The sequence below is a fragment of the Hirundo rustica genome, chromosome 1, assembly GCF_015227805.2.
Source record: "Hirundo rustica isolate bHirRus1 chromosome 1, bHirRus1.pri.v3, whole genome shotgun sequence".
NCBI lineage: Eukaryota > Metazoa > Chordata > Aves > Passeriformes > Hirundinidae > Hirundo > Hirundo rustica.
The window spans coordinates 62010077-62034826 of NC_053450.1; the positions used below are offsets into that span (position 1 = coordinate 62010077).

Consider the following 24750-nt stretch of genomic DNA (forward strand, 5'->3'; position numbering starts at 1 on the left):
GCCGCGCCGCCCGCGCTGCGGCGGGCGGGAATCCAGCGCGGGGTTTGCGGGGAGCTGGAGGGAGCGGTGCCGGCGGCCTGCGGGCGGGGAGGCGAGGGAGGCGGGGAACGAAGGAGGGAGGGAGCCGAGAGGCGCTTTGTTACGAGGAGCCGGCGGGGCCGCAGGGTGGGGTTGTCCCCGCCGCCGGGTGGGGTTGTCCCCGCCGCCGGCGCCCGTCCCCGCGGGCGCTGGGTGACAGCGGCCGCCCGCCCGCCGAGCAGCCGCCGCCGCCGCGGCCGATGCGCCCGCACCGCGCCGCAGCCTCCGCGCCCGCCCGGCCGGGAGCGGCCGCCTTTGTGGAGCCGGGACCTGCTCTCCTTTCTCCTTCAAGCAGAAGAGGAGCTAGCGAGGAGATTTAAAAATTAAAAACCAAACCAGCGGGCTCGAGTTAATGTTTGAGAAGTTCGGGTGCGGGAGAGTCTGGTAGGATTCCTTTATTATGCCTATTTTTGATGGATTTCAGGCAGTCGTTCGGAATAACAAGCTGCGTCCATTACCTTGCTTGCGGGATGTGCTTTGGATGTCCTCCATAGGTAGCGGGATGACCCGCTTAAAATTTGTGTGTATCTATAGTGTGATATGATAGAGACACGTAGATATTTTAATACATTTCCGTGTATAGCTATATAAAATCTGACAGCAGAAATTGGGGTAAAGTACTGTGAATATTACTAATAGATTATCTTGTTTGTTTGCTGGATGATCCATAATAACTATTCATTTGTATTAAAGAGTGGGGGGAGAGCACCCAAGGAGGTGAGATTTTTTAAAAAAAATCTGATTAAAACACATTTTCTGTATAGATCTCTGTCATATTTGCAATACGTTCTTAATTACCTAGTGATTTCAAGTCGCAAGGTAGGCAGGGTCAGGCTTGGAACACTGATGGAAGCTCGGTGAGGAAAACCTAACATTTGTTTACTGCTGATTCTGTCATTCAAACGAAATATAAACCTGTTGTGACTAGTTTGGGTCACTGCATTTCCATGCCTTTCTTTTGCCCTCAGGCACTGGATGAAAACGACAGAATTTTGATTTATTTCCGATGTTGTTAGTTACTGGCTGTGCTTAGAGCTTCACCTGCAATTTAAGTTAGAGACATGAATTTTATTTTTATCAACCCTTGAATATTTCTGATAGTAATTCTGTTGGCACTGGTCAGTGAACTTCCTTTTCACCCTAGAAGTGACCGCAGTTTGCTAACAAACTCTTTTCTTTTCTCGGGTTTGGTTAGTGTCACCTTTTAGTATTTGGAATAAGTCTTCTACCATAACTTTCTCTCTGCATTTTCTTATGCCTAAAAAAACATTTAATTGACTAAAAATACTCACATATGCCAACTTAAACCGATTTTTTTTCCCTTTTACTGGGCTTCTTTGCAACTGGTTGGAACCTGGGTGTCTGTTTAGATGAGTGCAGGCAAAATAATACATGTGTGTGACATATTTAAGAACATATGTGCATTTCCTAACTTGTGTAATTTTTTTTCAAACTATTCTTCCAGCAGATCACATCACATGCCTTGCAATCTTTAAAAGAAGAATGATGCACAATATTTCACAGTAAAGATGAGGAGCTCAGAGATATTTCTGTTATCTTAAAGATGTAGAGGTTTGCGTGAGAGGACAAGTACTTAGAACGCTGCTTTGTTTTAAGGCAAGTTGTGAATTGAATCATGCCAGGAGAAGATACTTGGGATAAAGTGCTTTCTTCCTGCATGTGTCTTGGAGCCTAGGCACCTGTAAGACTGGGAGAAGCTTTCCAGTCTTTGTTTCTTAGAATTTACTCTGCAACTGTCCTCATGTGCCCACACAAATCAGTCCACTTTATGGGATGAGCTGTACACCGTAAACTACTTTGATTTCAGATTCCTACCTACTAAATTATATCCCAGGCATATGTCCTGGAAGGACTGCTTAGCCTCAAAATGGAAATTCTGTGGGCTTGTGAGAGTCCCTTCTCCTATTCTGCAGAGGAGCCAGTTGGCTGCAAGAAGGTGAATAATATGCATGAAGAAAAAAAGATGAGTATACATATATGGTGGTGTTTTGACACAACTTCTCGGTATTCTAACTTCTCCTGACATCTCAGAGTGCTTTCTTGTTCACCTAGTTGCAAATGGGCTTTAATACATTGAAGAAAGCAGGCTAAGCACGTGAGAGCTTGAGAAGAGTCTTCCAAAACTCTTTTCTTCTGTGTATTGAACTGCCCACACCTGTTCTTTAGATTCTTTATGCATCCTAGGTCATAATCCTGGCTTCTTCACAGAAAGGGCACAAGTGCAGTGTGTATGTTTAGGAAACAAATGCTATTAATGTGCTTAGTGGAAGGAAAGACTGATATATTCTTCTCAGGGCAGGACTTATGTTTCCATTCTTTAATGTTTAGTATATGAACTTACGACTGGGGATCTCAGATGCTACCACAGTAAAAATAATAGAAGTAAGTGATAGTGTGGTATGAAAGTGATACTTAAATTTGCTCCATCCATGAAAGATGAGATTTTATTCTAGTACGTAATTTGTAAATATATCAGAAATCATGATTATAAATGTTTTAGATATTTACTGACATCAGCTGATCTCGGCCAGTCTGTGCAGATATTTAACACCTGGAATCCAGAAGTTCTGGTAACATTGTTTAACTTTTTGAATGTAGTTTCCAAAGTTCTGAAAATCCAGTTTTTCTAAATAAAGGGGTCTTCTAAACATAAACATGTAGTGATTTTTTTGTTTGACGTGCTCTCACCTTTTCAAAGCTAGAAGCAAGATTTACATGCATCAGTGGAAGGTAGAATCACATGGAGCGATCCTGGTTTCTCAGGCCTTGCAACTTGCTCTTGGGACTGCATTTCATCCCATTCCTTGGTGGAATTGAGGCTAAGATAGAGAACCAATATTTAGTTCCAAGAATTTCATTTCGGCAGCTGTCCAAAGCAACTTAATTGTTTTGAAGTGGTGCCATAAATACATAAGTAAAATAGATTAATAGAGTTCTATTCCATCATAGGTCTCTTATTTTATGTGTTTTCAGAGTGGTTTCATGGAGTAAACCTGCCACTTTTCAGTATCTTTGCTAGGATGTCAGTTTCCTGACTACTTTTTTCTCCCCAGTTTGTGTTTTATTTAAGGAGCTCCTGAAGCAGATTCAGGAGCTTCTATTAGACCTAGACATTGTAATGACTGGTATGTGATGAAAGAGGTTTCCTTACTTACACCCATTTTGTTCTGTGGGTTTATAGCTGTTTAAGAATTCCTGTCACCAACATGGGGGGTGATTTAAGTTTTCACAGACCATAAAAAATAACTTGATACAGTGTGACAGAAGAAATACTGGATCAAGAAACTTTCTTCCTTATGCTCAGCCACCCAGCTGTGTTCCTTCTTCCTCCTTTTGCTTTCATGTAAAATAAACTAGCCCTTCTATGAGCAGTAGCGCTATTACATTCTGATTTCCTATGGATCTTTCCCTTAGTCCCCTAGATCCTTTCTGCTGCAAAAACTTCAGCGTTCCCATGTCCTTGTGACACCAGGATTTGGTAAGAGAGAGCAGAACTGTGACTATTCAGCAGCCCCTTAGGTACCAGCTGCCCAGTCAGGATGTGGCTGGAGATAACTCAGTCAAGCACTGACAGAAAGTGTAAACCAAGTGTTTGCTGCCTATTTCAGTAGGGGCACAACTTAGCTACTGACTTGACCTAGACTATTACTTACTTCTATTCACTTTGCTTTAGTTTTGCTGTTCCAGGCTTTGTTTCACTGTGTCCCCTGTTGTTTGACTCCTTTGTTTTGCTGGTGTCATTGTTTAACCCTGGCCAGCAACCAAGTACTGTGCAGCTGCTTGCTCACCACTTGCCCAGTGGGGTGGGGAGGAGAATCAGAAAAAAAATAAAACTTGTGGGTTGAGATAAGAACAGTTTAATAATTGAAACAACATAAAATATAATAACAATAATAATACTGGTAGTGAAAAAGAGAGAGGGAGAGGGAGAGACAGGAAGAAAACTGAAGAGGAATGAATGATGCACAATACAGTTGCTCACCACTTGCAGATCCTGGCCAACTCCCTCCTCATTTTTACACTGAACATAACATTTTATGGTATGGAATATCCCTTCAGCCAGTTCAGATCAGCTGTCTTGGCTGTGCTCCTTCACAGCTTCTTGTGCACCTGCTCTCTGTCAGAGCATGGGGAACTGAAAATCTTTGACTTGGAATAAACACCACTGAGCAACAACTAAAACATCCTTGTGTTATCAGCATTATTCTCTCTAAATCCAAAACACAGCATTGTGCCAGCCTCCAGGAATAAAATGAACTCTGTGTCCACTGAAACCAGGACAGCTGGGCTTTGTGATATTTTATAGCTACTCGAAAGAGCCACTGTTTTTATGTCAGACTTGGGTTCTCATTTCGATATTAGCTTGTGTCTTAGCTTTCTTTATAGATATAAGTAGTTTACTTTATTGAAAGAGTTAGGAATAACTAAGTACTAAGATGTTTGGAGGAAAGAAGCTACAAGGATGGCACAAACAAAGTCCTAGTGCAGTGGAATTAAGGAAAAATAAATATTGAGAATAAGAAACCTGATGGTGATGTCTAGTGCATCATCAAGGATTGTTACGAAAGCAGTAGAAACAATGGACAAAAGACTGGAAAACCATTTTGGGAGAGTCCTAGACTGTTAGGAATATAAACCAGTTATATATGTTGTATCGCTGGGTTTAATGATTAAAAACAAAAGAAATGAGAGCTAAGGCAGCATTTCTGCCCAAAATCTAAAAGTAATTTGGGCTACACAGTTACAGCAGAAAGGAAGGGGGAGCAAAGTGTGAAAAGGTAAAAGAAGCAAAAATACATTTTGTTTCACAGTCATATGTTGTTAACTCAAGGCAACACTGCTTTTTTTGGTTTTAGTTTTGGTTTTAGCACCACATTAGTGCTGGGCTTGAGAAGAGAGGTGGTTGCTGACCTGGTGAAAGTGTATCACAGTGACTGTGTTGAGTAGGGGCAAAACTCTTTTTAGCCTGGCTGTTGGCTCCCCAGAGTGATCAGCAGCACAAGTGCAAGGAAGTGCCACACATGCAGGGCCAGCAGTCAAGGGCAAAGGACCTGTACCTTCCACATGGTTGGTTTCTCTCATTATTTCTTGTCTCCTTGCATCTCATTCTGCTTTTCTGTATTGTAATACAGGTCAAGTTCCTGCTGCCTATTGGATAGCAGCTGGGGGCAGGGGGCGGGTGGGGGGCACGGAACATGGGGGAGAACCAAGCTGACAGGTCTTTAAAATGACAACTTCTTACTATTATTGCTCATACAGCTTTCAGATATTGTAGAGAGAAGGAATAAATTAGTTATACACAATCATCAAGGACAGAAGAGGGTATTTTGCATACCAAAGGAAACCCGAACATGCTGAAGGTGGCTTTAGATGTAAACCTGAAGCTAGCGAGGGCTGGATTTTGGAATTTGTTCCTAACTTCAGGGTTTGGAAAACTTTCTGAGAGTGAAAAAGTGCAATGGACATGAAAACAAGATACTAAAAGCAAAACACTAAGTTAATACTGAGTATTTTTTATCAAGACAAATTGTAATGAAGGCAACTATTCATTATAGTCTACTTCTGGCACTGTGTATCCACTAAAGTGGCAACACAAACCAGCATGTAATTGTATTATATCTTATCTGATCATTCCATTATGTACTGTAGAACTACACACAAGCTATTCTAGAAAATAAAATCGCTCAGAAGCTAGGCTTAGGAGGGTTTTTTTGCTGAAACAGTTTCCTGATACTGCAATCAGTTCTAATATGTGTTTGGTTTCTTTTTTTTTTTTTTCTTTTTTTTTTTTTTTCTTTTTTTCTTTCATCATTGTTTTCATAGGAATTTTGGCTTCTTGGAGAATCAGTAGAAAATGCAAAACGAAATAATAAAGCCTGCTAAATACTTCTCAGAAGTGGAGAAGAGTGTGCTGCTTGCATTAGTTGAAAAATACAAATACGTCCTTGAATGTAAAAAAAGTGATGCGAGAACTATTGCTCTGAAGCAACGCACCTGGCAAGCACTAGCTCATGAATATAATTCCCAGCCCAGTGTATCACTGCGAGACTTCAAACAGTTAAAGAAATGCTGGGAAAATATCAAGGCACGGACAAAAAAGATAATGGCACATGAAAGGCGGGAGAAGGTAAAAAGAAGTATTAGTCCACTTATAAACACTCACATCGTAGGGAAAGAGAAGATTGCCAGCATAATGCCTGAGCAAATGTACTTTTTGCAGAGCCCACCAGAAGAAGACTCTGAATATCAGCCTGATGCTTCTAGTCAAGGTATAAGTGTTGCTGTAATGGTGCAAGTAGTATTGCTTTGTATGTGATTTTGCCAGTGATTCGTTTTGAAATCTCTCCACTTAGCTGTGACTGCTGGATATAGAAAAGTAATTTCAGAGCTATGATATTACAAGGCTCTGTGTATTTCCTCGGCCTCTGGGAGTTAAACAGGTGTGAGGTTTTTCACAATTTTTTTTCATCTGTTTTTGACATATCTGCTGCTTTGTGGCAAGCATCACCGTTGCTGTCATGCTGGCTTTCCAGAGGACAGTCCCAAGGATATCTTTATCCTTTTTTACAGTATCATTTTGCTGGTTAAAAAAAAAAAAAAAAAAAAAAAAACACCAGCAGCAAATTGATACACAATTGCCTGCTGCAAGGGTTCCCTGTAGGTCTTTCCTCCTTTGTTTTCAAGGACTAAAAAGAGTGTGTAGAGCCATCCATATTTCAAACTGCAGTCCACATTGGGGAATGGCCTTTCTGAAAAAGTTCAGCACTACATTCTTCTTTGTTTGGCAAGCATACCCAGAAGGAGTAATTCAATACCAGAAGGGAGGGTGGCTACAACAGTTTTCTTGCAAATTTTATTATGTCAGGATCTCACACAGAAGATTGTCCTTGCTCAAAAGACAACAGCAGCTACATTGTTCGATAACATTCTTAGAATATCTCTTTCATAATTGTATTTACTGTAATTAATCATTGAGATTTGGATAGGAATGTATTTTGAGACCTTTATTTGCAGTGGTAACTATTCTGCTCCCTGCATAGTCTCTTTTATTTCAGAAGAATTGGTATAGCCTTCTCAAAGTACAAGAATAATGTGATTTTTTTTCCCTAAAAATATACACTACTGTGTTTATGACATCTACAGCAGAAATAAGGAAAGAACAAGAAGCATTCTTCCTAGTATTCCCTCAGTCTTTTGATATTCATGTTGTTATAGCTTCACCTGACACTCAGATCTTTCATAAAAATATTGCAAGTCACATATGGATTTAGCTTAAATGGCTGCATTAAGGTTTTGCTCCAGACTCAGCCACCTAAATTTAGGTGTCCACTTACAAGTGTCTACATTCATTTTAATCTTCTGAAGTCCCGCTGAGGTGTTTCAGCAGGGCCCCAAGTGGTTCTGTTCAGCCTATTATGCCCTTAGTATTCTGCAGCAGAACTGCATTATGTAGTGGCTCCTCTGCTTTGCTACAGGAGCACAAGGTTTAGATGTGTGTGTCAGTAACTTATCACATTTCTGTTTCTTGAAGCAAGGGAAGAGAATACTATAATACTTTTTCTTCTTTTGTTTGCAGAGTCATTTGTTGTGTCAAACAGAGAACTTTGTGATGAAGACAAAGAGATGGTACATTTTCCAGTATGTGAAGGCACCTCCCAGCCTGAGCCTTCGTGTTCTGATGTCAGAATAGCAGCAGATAAGAACTACAGAAGTAAAGCATCTCAGGAAAGTGCTCTGAAAAAGATGCATGAGGAAGAACATCATCAGCAAATGTCAATTTTGCAACTCCAGTTAATCCAAATGAATGAAGTTCATGTGGCAAAGATACAGCAAATAGAAAGAGAGTGTGAGATGGCTGAAGAAGAACACAGGATAAAAATGGAAGTGCTAAATAAAAAGAAAATGTATTGGGAGAGAAAACTGCAGACCATTACAAAAGAATGGCCTGTATCATCCTATAACAGACCCTTTCCTAATTCACCGTAGAACACAGAAGGGCAGAGAGTCAATCTGATATAGCACATTTATGAGTAACATGCACTGGAAAGAGGGTTTTCTACTGTGAATGTACAGGGACAGGATAGGTGCCTGGCTGGCATAGTGAACACACTATGACTCTTAATGTTTAGGGAAACAGCGGTATAGTTCACCAAGAGGAAAATTATTGTTCATTTGTAGGTAGTTCTGATTTGTCTAACTCACAGACATGCACAGTGTTCTAAAATGTGAACGTATTTTCCCCTCTCAGAATACCCTTGATCCTTGTGAAGTTTAAGGTACTCTGGGTATTCTTACATTGGGTGTTCTTAAGAAAACAGCTTTAAACATCAGGCTGTAGTGTTTGTTTTGATTTCTATCTCTTCCTATCTACCATTTCCCAAATGAAGGAAAGGGTTGGAGTTCTCTCTGCCATTGAGACAAAAGGTGATTGACAGCTATTAGTTGGATCATTATGCTGAGGCTTAGGGAAAATAAACTAGTTAATACAGTCCAAAACTTATTCTTCTTAGAAGGTGTGAAAATGAAGCAAGAAGGCCACTCTAGTAACTGCCCTCTCCTTCTGAAGAACAGTAATGTTTCCCAGCTGGTTGGCTGACTGAGAGAATGGTTGTGGAATGGCCCTCCAGTTGTTTGAGCCTTGACACTCGAGAAGTTAGTAAGAAGGTGACTCCTTCCTCAAAAGCCGCTGTGCTTGTTCTTTCATTTCCAGGCCCATCTTGTATTGAGGTAGGATACCCTAACAGGAGGGTCAGATGCTGATGCCAGCACTGTGTGCTATTCACCTGAAGTCATTCTGAGGGGAAGAGCTTTTTAAGAATTCATAAAGCTCTCAAAATGCAGTGAGCCAGCCAGTCCATTGGCAAAGTCTCCCTGTATTTTCCTATGCAATACTTGATGGTGTAGCAGCTAGCTCGATTATTTCTCCTTAGCTAGAAGAAAAGACTAAGACTCACCCTCTTTTCCTTCTCATAGGGTGGGAAGCAGTTCAAGGGAATCATTCCTGTCTTGAAGCGCTGTTCTGTTCTGTTTTGTTCTGTCCTGTGCGTTATGGTGGTGTGTTTCTTGCCTTTGCTGTCAGTGAGAGGTGATGGACATGATTTGTATGAAGGCATTCACCTGAAGGTCCCCACAGATTTTAGACGTCCAGAATAGTAGATAGTAGGAAAGCACAAATAAAGATAATCTTTGCCCTGGCAATCATTTATTCTAGTGGGGCAAGAGTTAAGAAAATGTGAAATGCAGAACCCTGCAAGGATTCATAAGAACTTCTGGTGTGTGAAAACCTGTTTTACAGGAGGGTGTACAACCATCATTTGAAGCAGTGAGAAAAGTGAGCAAAACCATAGATTTTCATTGAAGAATCTGAGTATCATTCAATAAAGTATTTTCAGATCATGACTCCTGAGGGTGAGTCTGTACTGTGAGCAATGTGTTCAAAGCAGAGTATGTTTTAAGGCGTACATTCCCAGTTACATTCCTCTCTCTTTCCCTGGATGTCCTTTCTGGCAAAGTAAGTTCTTTTTGGTTGTTTTGGATTGAGTAGGGTTTTTTTTTTGTGTGTGTGTGTGTGTGTGTGTTTTTTGACCTGCTTTCACTGCTGGTGATTCATCTTTGTAAACACTGCCATTATCAACCACAGGACTCGCTGTGGTTAACAGTGTGGTACCTGCGCTACTTCCTTAAATGTGCTAAAACCAGCAATCACAATGGGAGCTATTTATTACAACTCATTTTACATGACAGAGAAAAAAAAAATTGCTGGGCTGCTGCAAGATAAAAAAATAGGGGCTGGGTGAAATCTGAAGACATATTTTTGACCACAAACTCAATATTCTTATAAATTGGCTGTGCAAAGGAAGTGCAGAAATTCCAAAGAAGGATGTTGTTATGGGCACTTTTATTTTTCTGCTGAATGAAAACACTTTTGGAAGTTGTAATAACAGTAGAGGCAAAAGAAAAGTAAACAGAAGTGAAGACCTTGTTCTGAGATTGCATTCTGTAGTCTGGAAGATGAGTCAGTTATTTGACTGGTTGTGACAATTTTTCATGCACCGTCCAGATAAAAAGGACAGGGAAGACATTTGTCTTAATCAATTTAGAAATTTGTCATAGCATTCTGCACTCATTCTAAATGAAAGTAAATGGAAACCAGGTGTTAGAAGGTAATGAATGGAGACAATTTCAGCACTGTGAAGAGGGCAAGAATAGAGAGACAATCCAGGTCAAGACAGCCCTGTGCAAATTATGAAATAGTCAGAGAAGATCTCACAAAATGTGAGATAAGAGTAACTTGAACTCCTGGAAGTTATACGATTGCTCATGAAAGATTTTCTTATTTTTATATTTTAAAATCCTTTAAAATAAGCATGTTTTCAAACTGTAGTAAGTGGAAAATGCCTTGCTTCTTGGTATATTTTCTTATTCTGAGACCAACAGTTACAGTTCTTATGCTGAACAATAGACACTTTTAATTCAAGTTCTATTTAAAAGAAAGAAGATCGTAAGAGACAGACTAGAAAGCACCAAGATGAAGGTATGAAAGAAAGAATGATCATTACATGCATAGGGGAAGAATGGGAATGTTACACCTAACAGAAATTATACAAGATGGTTTTGTGGTACAGGCAATAGAGGGTTCACAGTTGACACAGGTTCTTGCTTCCCCATTTGCAGCTGACTGTTGGTTGCTGTAAAATTGGGTGATAAACACAGAAAAATGTAAAAGATCAACAGGAGGAAGTATCTCCTTACCAGGCTTTGGCTTTATAAAGTGATCAATGTGATGGATCTGAAATTACTTGAGAAATTACTTTTGCCTTTGTTGTTGTTGCAATTACTCCCTCTGGTAGTAGGCTTTGTTTTTTCTTGTGTTTGACTTTTCTTATATGTAATATAGCCATCTCAGACAATATGTCCATTTGTTTCTCTCCCCTTTTTGCTAGCTTGCATAATTCAAATACTTTCATGTAATTGTGTTTTCCTGTTAACCATTTGGCCAAGGTATATATGCATATTCTCCAGGTTTTTCCACAGATAGAATACAGCAGTATTTTAAGAAGAACATGCCTGCTCTTTTCTGGATTTGTTATAAAACTTTTTGTCAAGAATGAACTTAAAAGATGCACAGGGAAAAGTGACCCCTTCTTAACTCCATACAAAAACGTGTATCAGATATGTAGTGGTACATCATTCTCAGCCTCTGTATTCTTATGAAGAGAAACAATGGCCTTCTAGACAAGGTGTGGTGAATTCCCTTATGCTCCCCAAATTAACATGAGCCTAGCTCCAGGTCCTGTCTTTCCTTGGAGGTAATCTATTTTGTTGCACAGTATAAATTTTTTCATGTCTTGATATTTTTTCCCTGCATTTTTACCTCGTGTCTCTGTCCATCCATTGTTTTTTAACCAGAAATATGAGCAGGGGGTCTCATTCAGAGACGTGTTTTGCTCTTTCCTTCCTCTTGCCCAGACTGCCCATATCACAGCATTTGAACATGAAATGGGTTCTTCTCTACCATTCCCTTCCCTTTCCACAGAAAGCACATTTTCCACACAGCTGCCAGTACATTCTGGATTCCCTAGGCAGGCTAGGAAACATACTAGAGGTTTTTGAGGAGAGGTTAGTATTGAGAAGGCCTGTATGGAGAAGAGCACGTCCTCCATTCTAGCTCCGTGTAATGTGGGAGGACAGTCTGTGACCACAAAATCATTCATCAGGACCAGAGCTAATGGAGAGGCTGAAGCTGTGTGATTTTGATTCTCCCTAAATCCCTGGGCTTCTGCAGAAGTTAAGTTTGAGGTTTCCTGGTAAAAATACTTCTTTCTCGGTATTTGAGGAGTCTCAGTTGACTCCTTTCACAGTTTCCTCAAATGGAAGTTCTTACCTTGACGAACAAGCTATCCTGACATCTGTTCTACTTATTTCAATGCCAGGTTGCTTTATCACCAGAGCAAGGGAACTTTCTGCTTGCCACAAATCCTCTCTCTGAAGCCCTCCCCAGCCGCTACTCAGAGAAGTGATCCTTACAGAGAAGGTGCACCTCGTGTGGCTGAGCTCAGCACTCAGATTTTGGGCTCAGCGCTCAGACCCTGAACTGTAGCTACTCAGGGTCGCAACATTCCCACTGCAGCCCTGTGACCAGAGAAAGAGGGATGGCTCAGGGCTGCCTTTTTCTAAGCATATAATGCAGCTGAGGATGTTGTGCTGAATTTTGTTTAATGAGCATTCATCTCTGTATGTTTCCAATACCAAATTTTAGCACTCTCCCAAGGGTTTGTATGATTGCATAGGTTTTTTTCAATGATCTTTTGCGGATATATTTTTTTCTGGTTGTAGATAGAGTGGATTTTATCTGTCCTTTTCCTTCTTCTCCACTTGCATTATAATATTCCAGTGTTGTTCTGAATCTCTGTGGTTATAGTCTGTACAACCACACATTCATGTAGTATCATGTTTTCAGGTATTTTTCTCATTATGACGTTGAAACAATAAACGGCTACACATTTGTATTTTGCTACACTGTGGGTAGAGGAATTACATGCAAACCTTAAAATAACATCTAATTGATTTTTTCCAGACAAGTCCCTTACAAGTAGTCCTGTGATTTCATATTTTGTACTAGCTTGTTAATTTTGAAAGTCGGATGCACCTTAATTGCTTTCATAAGATAATTATCTGTCTTTCCACATTATTTTTCTGTTTCTTCTCAAGACAGTTGACTGTCTATACACACATCATCACTCTTCCTGAACTTTGTACTTTTGATAAAAAGGAAGATTGTTGCCCTCTGTAAAAACAGGTTAATATGTTTTCCAGTGAAAGCAAGCAGTGGTTTCTGGTACCGGAGACTGACTTCTGTGCTGATGATCAGCTTGACTCTCTGATATCTAAATAAGGTGCACATAGAAATGTGGACAGATTTCTGGACCTAAAACAAAAGCTATAAACTAGATATGTACTAGCTATCACTCTGAAAATATTACTGCTCTGATGCTGAAGGGATTAGGCATCTGACAATATCGTCAGTTGTGTTAATAGCAAATTAGAAACTTGCAAAGTCAATAAGAAAAAAAAAGGCTTGTTTTCAGAACGAGGCAAAGCAAAGGCAGCTTTTAGCTGTCCTGAGAGGTAACATTGTCACACATGTCAAACAATTTCCCTTCATGGTCTTCACCTCTCTTTCCTTTGAGCTCTGGACACCTCTAGCATAGCATTCACAAGTGCCTGCCAATAAGAAAAGTAGCTACTTTCAGGTAGGAATCCCATGAGATTTATTAAACCTCACTCTTTGTAAAACTGACATTGGACAGTTTTTCAAGACTACCTTATCAAGACACACATGTGCACACACTGTGGAAAACCATGTGAAATCTGTCCAGCGCATAATCTGTCAAATGGCATAGGATATACAGCAAAGAAAAGGAAACGGTTCTCCACTCCATGGCTGTGGGTTGTAAAACTATTGCGTTCAGGAGAATGTGTGGATGAATTTCGCTACATGGTCAACCTCTGTAAGAATCAAAAAGTATTTTTGCCAAATCTTCTAGTCTGTCAAAACAGCCACACAAAAAATGCAAAAGGAACAAAGACCACAAAGAAATTAATCATTCAAATTGCTAGAAGCAATCTCTTCCCTTCTTGATGAGGAACTGGCCAGATACAAAGCCTATACTAGACATATATGTATTTAGGGAAACAAGTCTCTGTTTTAACAGAAATAAGGCAAGACAGATTTGTAGATTGTCCTTATTTTATTTATGTGAGTTTTTAAAATATTGTTTGTTTTCTTTTTGTTGTTCAGTCCAGCTTCAAAATAGTTGTGTACTTCAGTCTCTTACCAACTGTTAGAGCACCCTCATTAATCAAATTTTTTTGGCAAGAGAGTTGAAGTGGGTTTGTATTCAGCACAACTTGAGATTAATTGTATTCCACAAATCTTAGATATTTCTTCTCAGCTATAAGATGCTCTTCTTGGAGAGACCTTAACCTGAAACTGGAATTACAGGCCTATTTAGTAGTAATTTATTTTTTAAATGGCACTTGCAAGTTGCCATATGAGCTGCTCAAGATCTGCCCATTATTTGGTCATGTACAGATCCCTTTTCTTTTCTTAGAGTTATGCCCTAAAATTATGTACTAAGCCACAAATGGACCAGCTGAATTGTCCATATAAACTCCTGCCACACATACTGTGTCACACTATAATGGCAGGAGGAGAAGGAGGAATCCTGCTTCTGTTAAATTGTGGAGTTTTGAAATTTGACCTGTTGCCCTCACCAAAGCTTTGCCAAAAATTATTTTGTTCTGTTAGACACCTATGTGGTCCCAGTGATCACTCCTTCAGCGCAGTGATTTACTTGGCTTTATAACTATTTGAATTCTAATCCCATGGACTGTGTGGAGTCTGAATTGACACACACATAATTTCCATAAATTCCATTTATTTGAAAAAGGTCTTATAAATACTGAGACGCTGGAAAGCGCAAATTAGAGAGGTGATGTGATGAATTTGGTATTTAAACCAGGGCAGAAATTTTGGCAGGCTGAGAGTTATCACTGCTGACCTAATAGAGAGGTTCAACCTCTGCTTTGGGAACAATAATATCCAATGCAAATATTGCCTTACCTCCAAGTTTCCGTCCAAAATGAAGCATAACGAGAAGTCCTTGCCAAATAAAGCAGCACTGGTTTCCAAAATGCACTTAATTTGCTTTCAATTGCTGGCCTGCATGAGGGCTCTGAGGCTGGAATGGGCCTTGAGTTGCACTCTGTTGGTGGCTGAGAGCGTAAGAAGTCTTCCCCTACAGATTTTATCCTGTTTCCCTCAAATGCAGTATTCCTACTGTGACATACTTAGCCACACGGTGGTGCCAGTTGAACCATGGCAAGGTGCTCACGTTCTCAAGTTGTCTGGCATCTTTTCCAGTTATCAAAATACATAGTGGATGTATTCGAATAAAAAATAAGAGGTTTTAGCCAGCAAGAACAACCATCATTGCTAACTGTATCACTGAGGTGCCTTCTAAAATTGATAAGGTGGAAAATTTAGAGATATAATAAATAAATTGTCACAAGGGTGCTTTGTCTCAGCCAGTAAAACACAGTCTAATGGGGTAAATCTTGCTTTTACTCCTCTAGTAGACTGATGAATAAGTTGCACTCTTCCAGTTTACATTTCCACAGTCCCACTGAAGCCAGCAAATTTCTCTGCACTGTGCCATGGCCTCGGTAGATGAGTATTGATCTCTGCTCTCAATCTGGTCCAAATGCCGCTAATTCTACTTCTGTAAATCCAGTGCAAGTGTGCTGTCAGGGAGCCAGACTGAGAACATCAGGTGTGGGACAAGACTGGCTTAAATTTAGACCCCCCTCTTATACCCAGCATAGACACAAGAGGTTTAAACCCCACAGCACAGCAAACTTAAGCCCACGTGTTGCCACAGCTTCAAACACAAGTAAGGACACAGTGACAGCCTTGGGCAACTTCAGTGATCCATAAAACAGGCTTTGACTGGTAAACAATTGGTTTTTTAAATTGTTGTACATTAAAATGTTCCAAATCATGGGGTACCTTAAAATTATACCTTATCGGTGTTCAGTTGCAAAGAGCAATAAATTAACGCAGCTTCAGTCGGAGAGGTGCAGTTTTCTGTCAGGATCCTTAAATAATACAAAAAACAAAACAAAACAAAGCAAACCCAAACCCCAACTGTGTTAGTTTGTCCATGCCCACTTAGATATATACATAAATTCCACCAAATAAACATATCTTTATAATATTTTGTATTCTCAGCTACATGTGGATTTTTGCATTTCATTATACTTTCCACTTTTAAGTTTAAGGTTAAATTTTAAGAGATTTAATCTTCATCTTTTTGAGATGCAGAGGTTAAGACATTTTACAACAGTAGCTGAAAAAAAAGAGTTCTGCTAATCAGTAAATGCAAATACAGTGATATTCCAGTCTGTCCTGCTTCCCACAGAAGCTATGGCTTAGCCCTAACCATGCCCTTCTTTTTGTGGTTGCATTTCTGAATTTCCAGTCACAAGCTGTACAAGCTCTTCTACCACCAGCTACCATCCAGCAACACTCATGTTTTTCAGAGGTGCTGACCTGCTGGGGTTTTGACTGACTTGTATTGCTGAGAAAGAACCTCTTGCTTCCAAAAAACCACACAGTTAAACAGCATTATTTTTACAGTACATAAGAAGTGGAAATGCTTTAAGAGATAATGTTTTCAATCGTGTTAATGACCATCTCTGCTAGTACTACCGTCTTGTGATGGTGCATTAATGGTGGCCATGGTTTGAGGAGTTTTATCTCTCCAAGGTGAAAAAGAAATTTCCACTTTAATTTGGCAGTGACTGAGGGTATTACTTGAGGTTGTGCCATGTGGTTTTTTCTACACCATCACTTTTTCTTATCCAGCAGATTCTTCCCCTTTTTTGCACGTGTATTCCACCAGTGCTGAAATTGCACCTGAATTTGTCTGATCAAGGAGACTGCAAGGATCCTCTGAAAACCCTGAAAGCGGTAATCTTTCCATGTGTGTTCAGGGAGCTCAGATCACCGTGGTCCAAATGCAGAGGCATTAAAAATTGGATCTCTAAAGTATTACCATCACAGGAGCTTGAGAATCTCAAGGAGAAACCTGAATCTAGGCACTCCTCATTGTCTTTTTGTATAAATGGTCAAATAATTTGGAAACCTCTGTTTCTTTCCAGCATGTTGTATGTGACATTGGATTCTGTTGCATTTTAACAGTACATAAAATTACATTTTGTCATGTTTGTGCTTATGGTCTGTAAGAATCTGAAACAGAATGAGCACTTAAGTACAGGGCTATTTTTGTCGTAAGATGCTTGAACACGTATTACTCCTTCTGATACTAAATATTTTAATGGAGTATAAGACGGTGTCTCTTGTGGTCTTTGCATTTTTGTAGCAGCACTTTTTCCTGGGGTTTGCTTTTAAATTGTGCTAAAACTGATACGCTATTAAGATCTCCTTTTTAGCATAGTGGTAGTCGCTAGGTTGATTTGATTTTCCTAGCATGGTGTCAGCCCTGTCACCTCACCTGTTGTAAAGTGTTGTTTTAGTATTTTAGTGCCTCAGACTCCACCAGGGCTGTTTCTGGTGAGCACAGGAGTAGTTTCTGGAATTGCACCTTTAAACAATTTTTTTTGTACTGTTGTTTTTTATTAATAAAAAAATACCCATACTATAGTTTGAACCTCTGAGGACCTCATAGTATGTCTGAGTCCTTAGAAATGTGATGGATGTAGTTTTCATTATCTTTATTGTGTAGCTAATTTTCATAGTAAATTCTTTGTCTTTCCTATGGAAACAGTGAGTAAAAGGAGAAAAAGTGGGACCCTAAAATACATGTATTCTCATGGCTTCAACAAGAGGTACCACTGGGGGAAGAAATTTAATAATTGTTTAAGCCAGGGGAATGTACTATATGTTTGAAACTCACAGTGTATGTAGTAAGGAAGACTAACTGCACATTTTAGTGCCTTGTTTCTTGGTAAAATGTTTAATCATAAATTACTAAACATAAATAATTATGAATTTCTGAGAAGACATATCTAAATATTGCCAATAGAAACTGTATATTCACAGAGGAGCTAATAAATCATCATCTATTGTTACACATTAATTAGATGAGATTTTTAGTCTCCATTCTTTCAGAGTTGTTTTCAAATAATGCCATTTAATTTACACACGACTGTGCTATTTCTGTCTCTTAAACTAAACTCCACTCAACAGAATGGAACAGAGCAACTTTCTTAGTTGCACTGTCAGATTTTTGGGGGGAAAGTGCTGCTTGTGAGGCCTGTTGTACATATTCACCACAGAATTTTATATTTGGTTTGATTAAGTGCTGATACAGTTATAGATTCCTCTCAAATATTCACTCTGTAGACCTATTGGCAGACCAGGTTTGGATTTGAATTAGGCACCAGCAGTTTGCTTCTGGACACCCTGTGTTGGGCACTGCTGGGCAATAAAAAGAATTGGTTCCTACTTAGAACACCTTCATAATCTTAATTCAAAGACTATGTAGAAATCCAGGAAAATAAACCATGCTGTGACACATCCAAGAAAGCCAAAATCTGTCCTACTCATGAGCAGCAAGATGAACAGTGGGGTTTGAAAACCAAGAAGGCTGAGTGCTTAGAAGGAAGGAGAGGAGAACAAGAGCAGTAAGTGGATAAGGATAACCTGACCTTTTTCCCTGCTTCTCCAGGTTTTCTGCACAGACTATATGTGCTGAGAGCCACACTAGTGTGGGACAGTTTCCAATGGTGTCTTGTCGACATGTAGAACCTGATAGTGAGTATTCCAATGTCCATCCCAGAGGAGCTGGGATGCAGCTGTAGGAACAACTGGATTCATGTACACAAGACCACACAAAAGCTGTTATGGGTCAGGCCACAGGTCCATCTAATCCAGTGTCCTACCTACAAAAGGGGTTTGTAGCATCTGCCCTCTAAAAAGTTAAAATAAATGTGACTGTACAATGTTTCATAGCATGCACTTCTCCATGAGGCAGAGTGTCTCTGAGACCATAGTGAAATCTTTGTATATAATGATCTTTAATCACTTTTTCTTGTAGAAGTCTGTGCAAGCTATCTCTGAACCTATGTAATCTACAAGTAATCATGTGTTCCAAATACAAGCAGAGTGAAGAAATACCTTTCTTCATGTCCTAGGTTACAATGTAAAATGTGCCCAAAGTATGTATTCTATCACCATCTACATGAAATGTTGAAACTAAGTTGTGCACCACTGTTTCCCGTGCCCCCTCCCTCCAGACTTTCTTCTGTTAATGGCCCATCAATGCCGTCCTGCATGACTCATAGATAACTCCCTCCAGGAGTTTAATGGGCAATCAAGGACCCATTACAAAACTGATAAAATTATATCAGTCCATTGTGAGATGCTCCGCCGAGGGGGAGGAGCCAAGCATTCCCACCTGGATATAATCGGGGCCTTGGGACAGCACAGGCAGCCTTACCCACTGGATTCCCAGAGGACAAGAGCTACCAGACCTTGCTGCAAGAACACTGCTTCAACAAGACCACTTCATCTGGACTGCTACCACCACGGTTTCAGGTTGTATTCTGACTCTGTCAGTGATCTTTTGTACCATTGCATGTGTTTTATTTTATTTTACTTTTTTTCCTCTCCTATTAAATTGTTTTTTCTGACTTGGAGTCTCTCGCTGGTTTTGCCTTCAAGCCAGCACACTTGATGATCTCTAAAGGCAATTGCTGTTAATTTAGCTTGCTGCCCTCTCTCTCCATATATAATCTTGAGTTAGGAACTCATAGATCTTAAATCTGGTTCAAATAACATAAGGGCTAATAATAATAACAGCTAATTCAGTCATTTTCTCTTACAGCAACACAAGGTTGGTTTTTAATTTATACAGAAAAATATTAGCAATTCTCTTCCAGTATGTTTGACCAGAAGACCACAAATGCTTTCATGAGATATGAAAGAAAAGAGCTAGTATAGAATAATTATATATAGAAGTAAGGACAGAACTTCAGTTTGATAGTTTTCAAGCAGACACTCTTCACTTAAAATGGTTTGTTCTTTTTCTTTGCTAACTCATTTTCAGGAAGAGAAGTTCCCTGAGTTAAAAAAGCCTTCATGCTAGATGATTGCTTTTGGCCAGCAGAGTGCTCCTCAGATCATTTCATCTTACTGAAGATTTCCAGAATGTGACCACAGGACAGCAAAAGACAGGTTTGAGGATTTCTGTCTACAACCTTTATCTTAGCACTTTGGATTCCTGAACAGAACTAACCAGGTTTGTAGCTGATGAAACCATCAAACTCAACAGTTTTTCCTTGTAATCAAATCTACAAGATTCAGTACAGTATGCCATAATCAGGATTTTTTTTCCCCCAGATAATTTGAATATTCCATGATAAAGATAAAACCATGAACTGAATGAGCTCATCTGACAAATGGTTATAAACCTGACTGGTTCCCTGAAGTGTCTCTCTACCATGCTGCCACCATACCCCTTTAATTTCTAAACCAGCGAGGTTGGAAGGTTTTGCAATTCATCTTCTTGGTGACAAATTGAAGACAACAACATAAAGTCCACTTCTAAGTGGAAATAAATGTACCTATTGGCAAAGGGTATTGCTTATCAACAGAAGGAAATGGAAATTGATAGTAATAAATATAGACAAGAAGCTAATGAGGTTCTGCAGTAATAAATATACAGTGGGAAAAGAAGTCTTAACCAGCAGACCTAAATACAAGAAGAGTTTCTGAGATGTACAAGACAGAGAACAAAACCCCTTAAATTTTTTAAACTATATGTTCCTATTAGTATATGCCAGTGGTAAATTCTTATTGATTAAAAAAATCTTAAAAGTATTGCACCTTATGTATTTAGAAAGCAGTGAGATATTGTATTATGGGTGATGGCTCACTTGTCATATGGGGATGGCTAAGAATACCATAGTCCTTTCTACAAAAAGAGAACACTGGATTTCTTCTAGCAGGAAAGATCAGATTTGGAGGGTTGGGTTTTTTTCATTAAGATGTGCAGGACACTTGTACTAAAAGTTCAAGGAATAATGGCTTACCATTACTGCTCAATTGATACTCATCTTGGAAGACTGGGAAAATTCTGAAACCTTGAGGCGCATTGATGGTTTCTAGTTGAGAAAAGGGTCATGAGGGAAAGCTGTGTGTAAACAGTGTCCCTTCTACAGAAAAAAACCCCACAACCTTATCAAGTAAATCTGGTTTTCTTTTTAGGCAAAGTCAGAATTATGATAAAAAAAGATCAGTGCACTGATAAAAATCACATGAGCACTGATAAATGCATTGCTTCAGTCTAGCATGACTTATGAAAAAGAAAGTCCAAATTAAATGGCCTTAAATCTACCTACCTGACAGGCGTAAAAACACTTGAAAAGCAGTTATTGCTGAAAGATTTCTCTAGAGATGTCCCACAGGCATTAACAGTAGGAATAATCTTGAAGGAAACGTGCACGTCATCACTGTCATTCACAGCTGGCACCAACTTTACCAACAGAGTGGTGACAGGGCAGGGCACACATGTGATACATCCTGGCTTGTTCTGTGAGATGGGCCAGTTTACAAAGGCATCTCAAAGCAAAGACAAAACTCTGAATTTGGAACTGGCATGCAAAGGCTGCAGGGAAAAGCCTACACTCAGAGTCAGTAATGTTTCTGCATTACTGGGGTAGGAATTTGACAGGGGCTCCTGGGGCTTGCACCAGCAAAAAGGATTAAAAGGAGACATAAAGGCAGGATGGTGGTGAGACGTGGAAGTGCTACCTTCCCACATAGCCCTGGGGAGAGTAACAATAAAATATTGTTGGACTTCACACCTACACTTCACACCGATGTTGGAACTGAGCCGATGAGGGTGCTGATGGGAGCTCTCAAAGCGATGGGTGAGAGTGGATGTCTTACACCAGCCATCTTAATGGGAGAAGTCTTTTGGGGCTGTAAATTGGAATTTGGTGAACTCGTATGAGCTGAATGTATAATAAATCCCCTCGGTAATGGCTTTCTAATTAAAAGAAAAGAAAAGAGAAAAAAAAAAAAAGAGAACAAACAAACAAAAACCCAAAAAACCAAAAAAGCTCTAGCAGGGTAATCCTGAGAGCTCAGAAGTGATGGGCAGCCAGCCCGCCGTGAGAAACACCTCGCAGGTAACTGGGGCTGCTCCTCGTCCCGATGCGGTCCCGCTGAGATCCGGTGCCTTTCCAGGGGATGCTCGGTGACGGACTGAATCGAGAAGCAGCGGGTGGCCGAGAACGGAACGCCAGAGGCCCGGGGCCGTGCAGAGCCCGGCCCCCCGGCCCTGCCCGCTCCCTCCAGCGGGCGGCAGCCGCGGGCCGGGGCGGCGGGAGCTCCCAGCGGGAAGGCGGCTCCTCCCCGGGGAGCGGGAGCGTCCCCGGAGCGCCGCTCTCCCGGGACGCGCCGGGTGCCTGCCAGCCCCGAGCGGGAAAGCTGCTCCGGGAGAGCGGCTCCCGGTGGGGGATCCCCCGGCCACCCTCAGCACCCACCCAGCTGTCCCCAGAGAGGGGCTCCGAAACGGGGCAGGGACGCTGCGCGAGGATCGGCGGTGCCGCTGCCACGGACGGGGCTGTTTTAAAATTTATTTTCTCGTCGGTGCTAGAAGCCAAGTAGCATCTTTATTTCGTTTTGGGCTAAGCCGGTGCGGGACTGGTTTACACTGAGAGGAGATCAATCGCTTCCCTAGAGAAATCAGTATTGCACACTGCCTATATATAGCCCGCTGTACTTTGCTTGCAAGCCGAGTAAGAGCGAGCAAGGCTTTCCACATCCTTTGGTTACTCCCACCCCACTAAACTCTAGGCCTTTGTGGGTTTAACACAAAACCAGAACAAGGGAAACACGTTGCAGGTGAAATCCTCCAATTTTTCAGCCTGTGGAAGTGTTCCCATTGATACTGGGCTCCAGGAAATCCTGCACAAGGGTCAGGGCAGGATCCTGACCTGCAGGAGATTTTCCAGCCTACTCTTTGCTTCCTACTCAGAAAGAGAAATTTCCTAAATTTCCATCTGTCTGGTGTGTTCCTTGCTTGGCCTGATCAGGGAAATTCTTGAAAGCCTTCAAGGTATTTGTTTTATGCCAGGTTACGTCTACTCTAAGGAAAAAAGGTTTTATTTCAGTGGTGGTAGCTGCTGTCCATAAAACATTAGTTAGGGCAAGTTGTGAGCATCTGCTCTGCCTAAGTAGGGCTTATTAAAAAACCCTGGTTCTTTCATACAGGTTTTTCCTCATCAAGCCAGCATATATGAGAAGTACCAGGTACTAATCATGTTCTAAAATCACACCATTTTGCCAATCCAGGCAAAGCCTCAGGGAAATTCTCCCAGAGTTTGTTTATCCACATAGTACATAAATCTTTTAACCACTCCATTTGCCTGAGGACACATGGGGGTTACACACTGCACATAAGCACAGAGAACATGCCGTAGCCTTAGGCAATCCGAATTGTTGAAAAAATTGTATGTAAACAGTTATAAACAAGTTTTCAAGATCTCTTTTAAATAAGCAATAAACTAATCCTTGTCATAGACAGATAGGCTCCCAAGTCTCAGCTGTTTAAGAGCAAATTGCGTAAGACAGTGCCTGAAATACCTCCGTTTAAAAGCACCATCATTGTGTTCATGTGAAAATAAAAACAAAGACAACCAAATACTGAGGAGGCTGATCAGCACAGATAACACTAAAGTACACATATAAGAACTGAAGTCCCCAGTTCTTGGTAGCATTCCTATTTGGGTTTGGTTTTCAGAGAAAGCAATACCTGTACCTGCCAACTCAACTCCTAGGTGCTCTTGCTACAAATGTCATAAATAGAACCAGTTTCAATCGCTGTTCATAGATCCAGGAAATTAAATTATATGCAGAGAAGTCAGCCATGAGTAACTTTTTCCCACTCTCAAGCTGAGAGCTAAACAAAAGGGCTCTAGACTACACATTTTTTGACCCAAGGAAAGAGGCCCCGGAAAAATAAAAATTGCAACAACATATAAACTTGGAAAACCTGCTTGACTAATAGGAAAAAAAGACATCCAGACAATCATCCTGACCCAATCTAACTTTCAGCACTGCATGGTTGGTAGGGCAGCCACTAGCAGCTTCCCCAGCTGGTAGCTACACCCTGCTCCCAGCTTATCATTTTGGCCTGGATGTGCCTTGATGAGCTGGGGGTGAGTATTCAAGAACCATCAGTGCTTCATCTCCAGCCTCAGCACTGGCCACCAGAACAGCCACTGCCACTGCTGCTTGCAAGCCATGGCTCTACTGCCCACCCCAGCCGCTGAAGTTGTGGTTTGACACTGGCCAAATGCCAGGCACCCATGAAAGTCATTTGCTCACCCTTCTCTTGCTCTCAGCTGGGCAGAAAAGAGGAAAAACAAAACAAAAAAAAATTTACAAAGGGCTCCTGAGTTGGGATGAGGACTGTGAGAAAACACACTAAGGGCAAAGTAGGTTCAAATTTAAAGGTATAAAGTAAATCTACTATCAACAGATTCAGAGGAGGATAATGAGAAGTAAAATAAGCCTTTAAAACACCATTTTCCCCCCAGATATTTTTCCCCCTCCTTCCCACCAACAGTGCAGGGGGACAGGGACTGGGGTTTTTGATTATTTTGTCACTCAAGATCTTCTTCTGTTCACTCAGGGAGAGGAGTCTTTGCTCTGCTATGCCGTGGCCTCCCTCCCATGGGCAAACAGTCTTTTCAAAACTGTTGTGGCGTAGGTCACCCATCCACAGGGTGCAGTCCTCTAAGGATAGGCTGCTCTAGTCTGGAAGCAGGGGCCTTCTCTCTCTATTTGGGTCTCCCACTGGATCACAACTTTGACATCCACTCGCTCCCGTGTGAGCGCTTTTCCCATGGGCTGTGAATGGATCTCTGTATCCCCCACGGACTTCATGCACTGCAAGGGGACAGATTGTTCCACCATGGTCCTCACCATGGCTTGCAGAAGAATCTTGGCTCCGACGCTTGGAGCACCTCCCCTCCCTCTTTCTTCCCACTGACCCTGGTGCCGCCATGTTGTTTTCCCTCACACGTCCTCCTCGCTTCCTCCCCTCCTCTGAC

At 40.9% G+C, this 24750-nt stretch overlaps 1 protein-coding gene across 4 annotated transcripts; it reads left to right on the forward strand.

The window, feature by feature from the left end:
- The first annotated feature begins 281 nt into the window (after positions 1 to 281).
- On the forward strand, positions 282 to 12618 carry MSANTD3 (Myb/SANT DNA binding domain containing 3). Of its 4 annotated transcripts, XM_040089841.1 has the most exons (5): positions 282 to 462; positions 1547 to 1695; positions 5923 to 6226; positions 6320 to 6368; positions 7676 to 12618. In XM_040089841.1, exons 3-5 carry the CDS (start codon positions 5954 to 5956, stop codon positions 8083 to 8085), a joined length of 732 nt encoding a protein of 243 aa, XP_039945775.1. In that variant the 5' UTR covers positions 282 to 462; positions 1547 to 1695; positions 5923 to 5953; the 3' UTR covers positions 8086 to 12618. The 4 variants fall into 4 exon arrangements, with proteins under 4 accessions (XP_039945775.1, XP_039945601.1, XP_039945498.1 ...); XM_040089667.1 differs by having other exon boundaries at positions 1544 to 1695; positions 5923 to 6368; XM_040089564.1 differs by having other exon boundaries at positions 5923 to 6368.
- The last annotated feature ends 12132 nt before the right edge of the window (positions 12619 to 24750 follow it).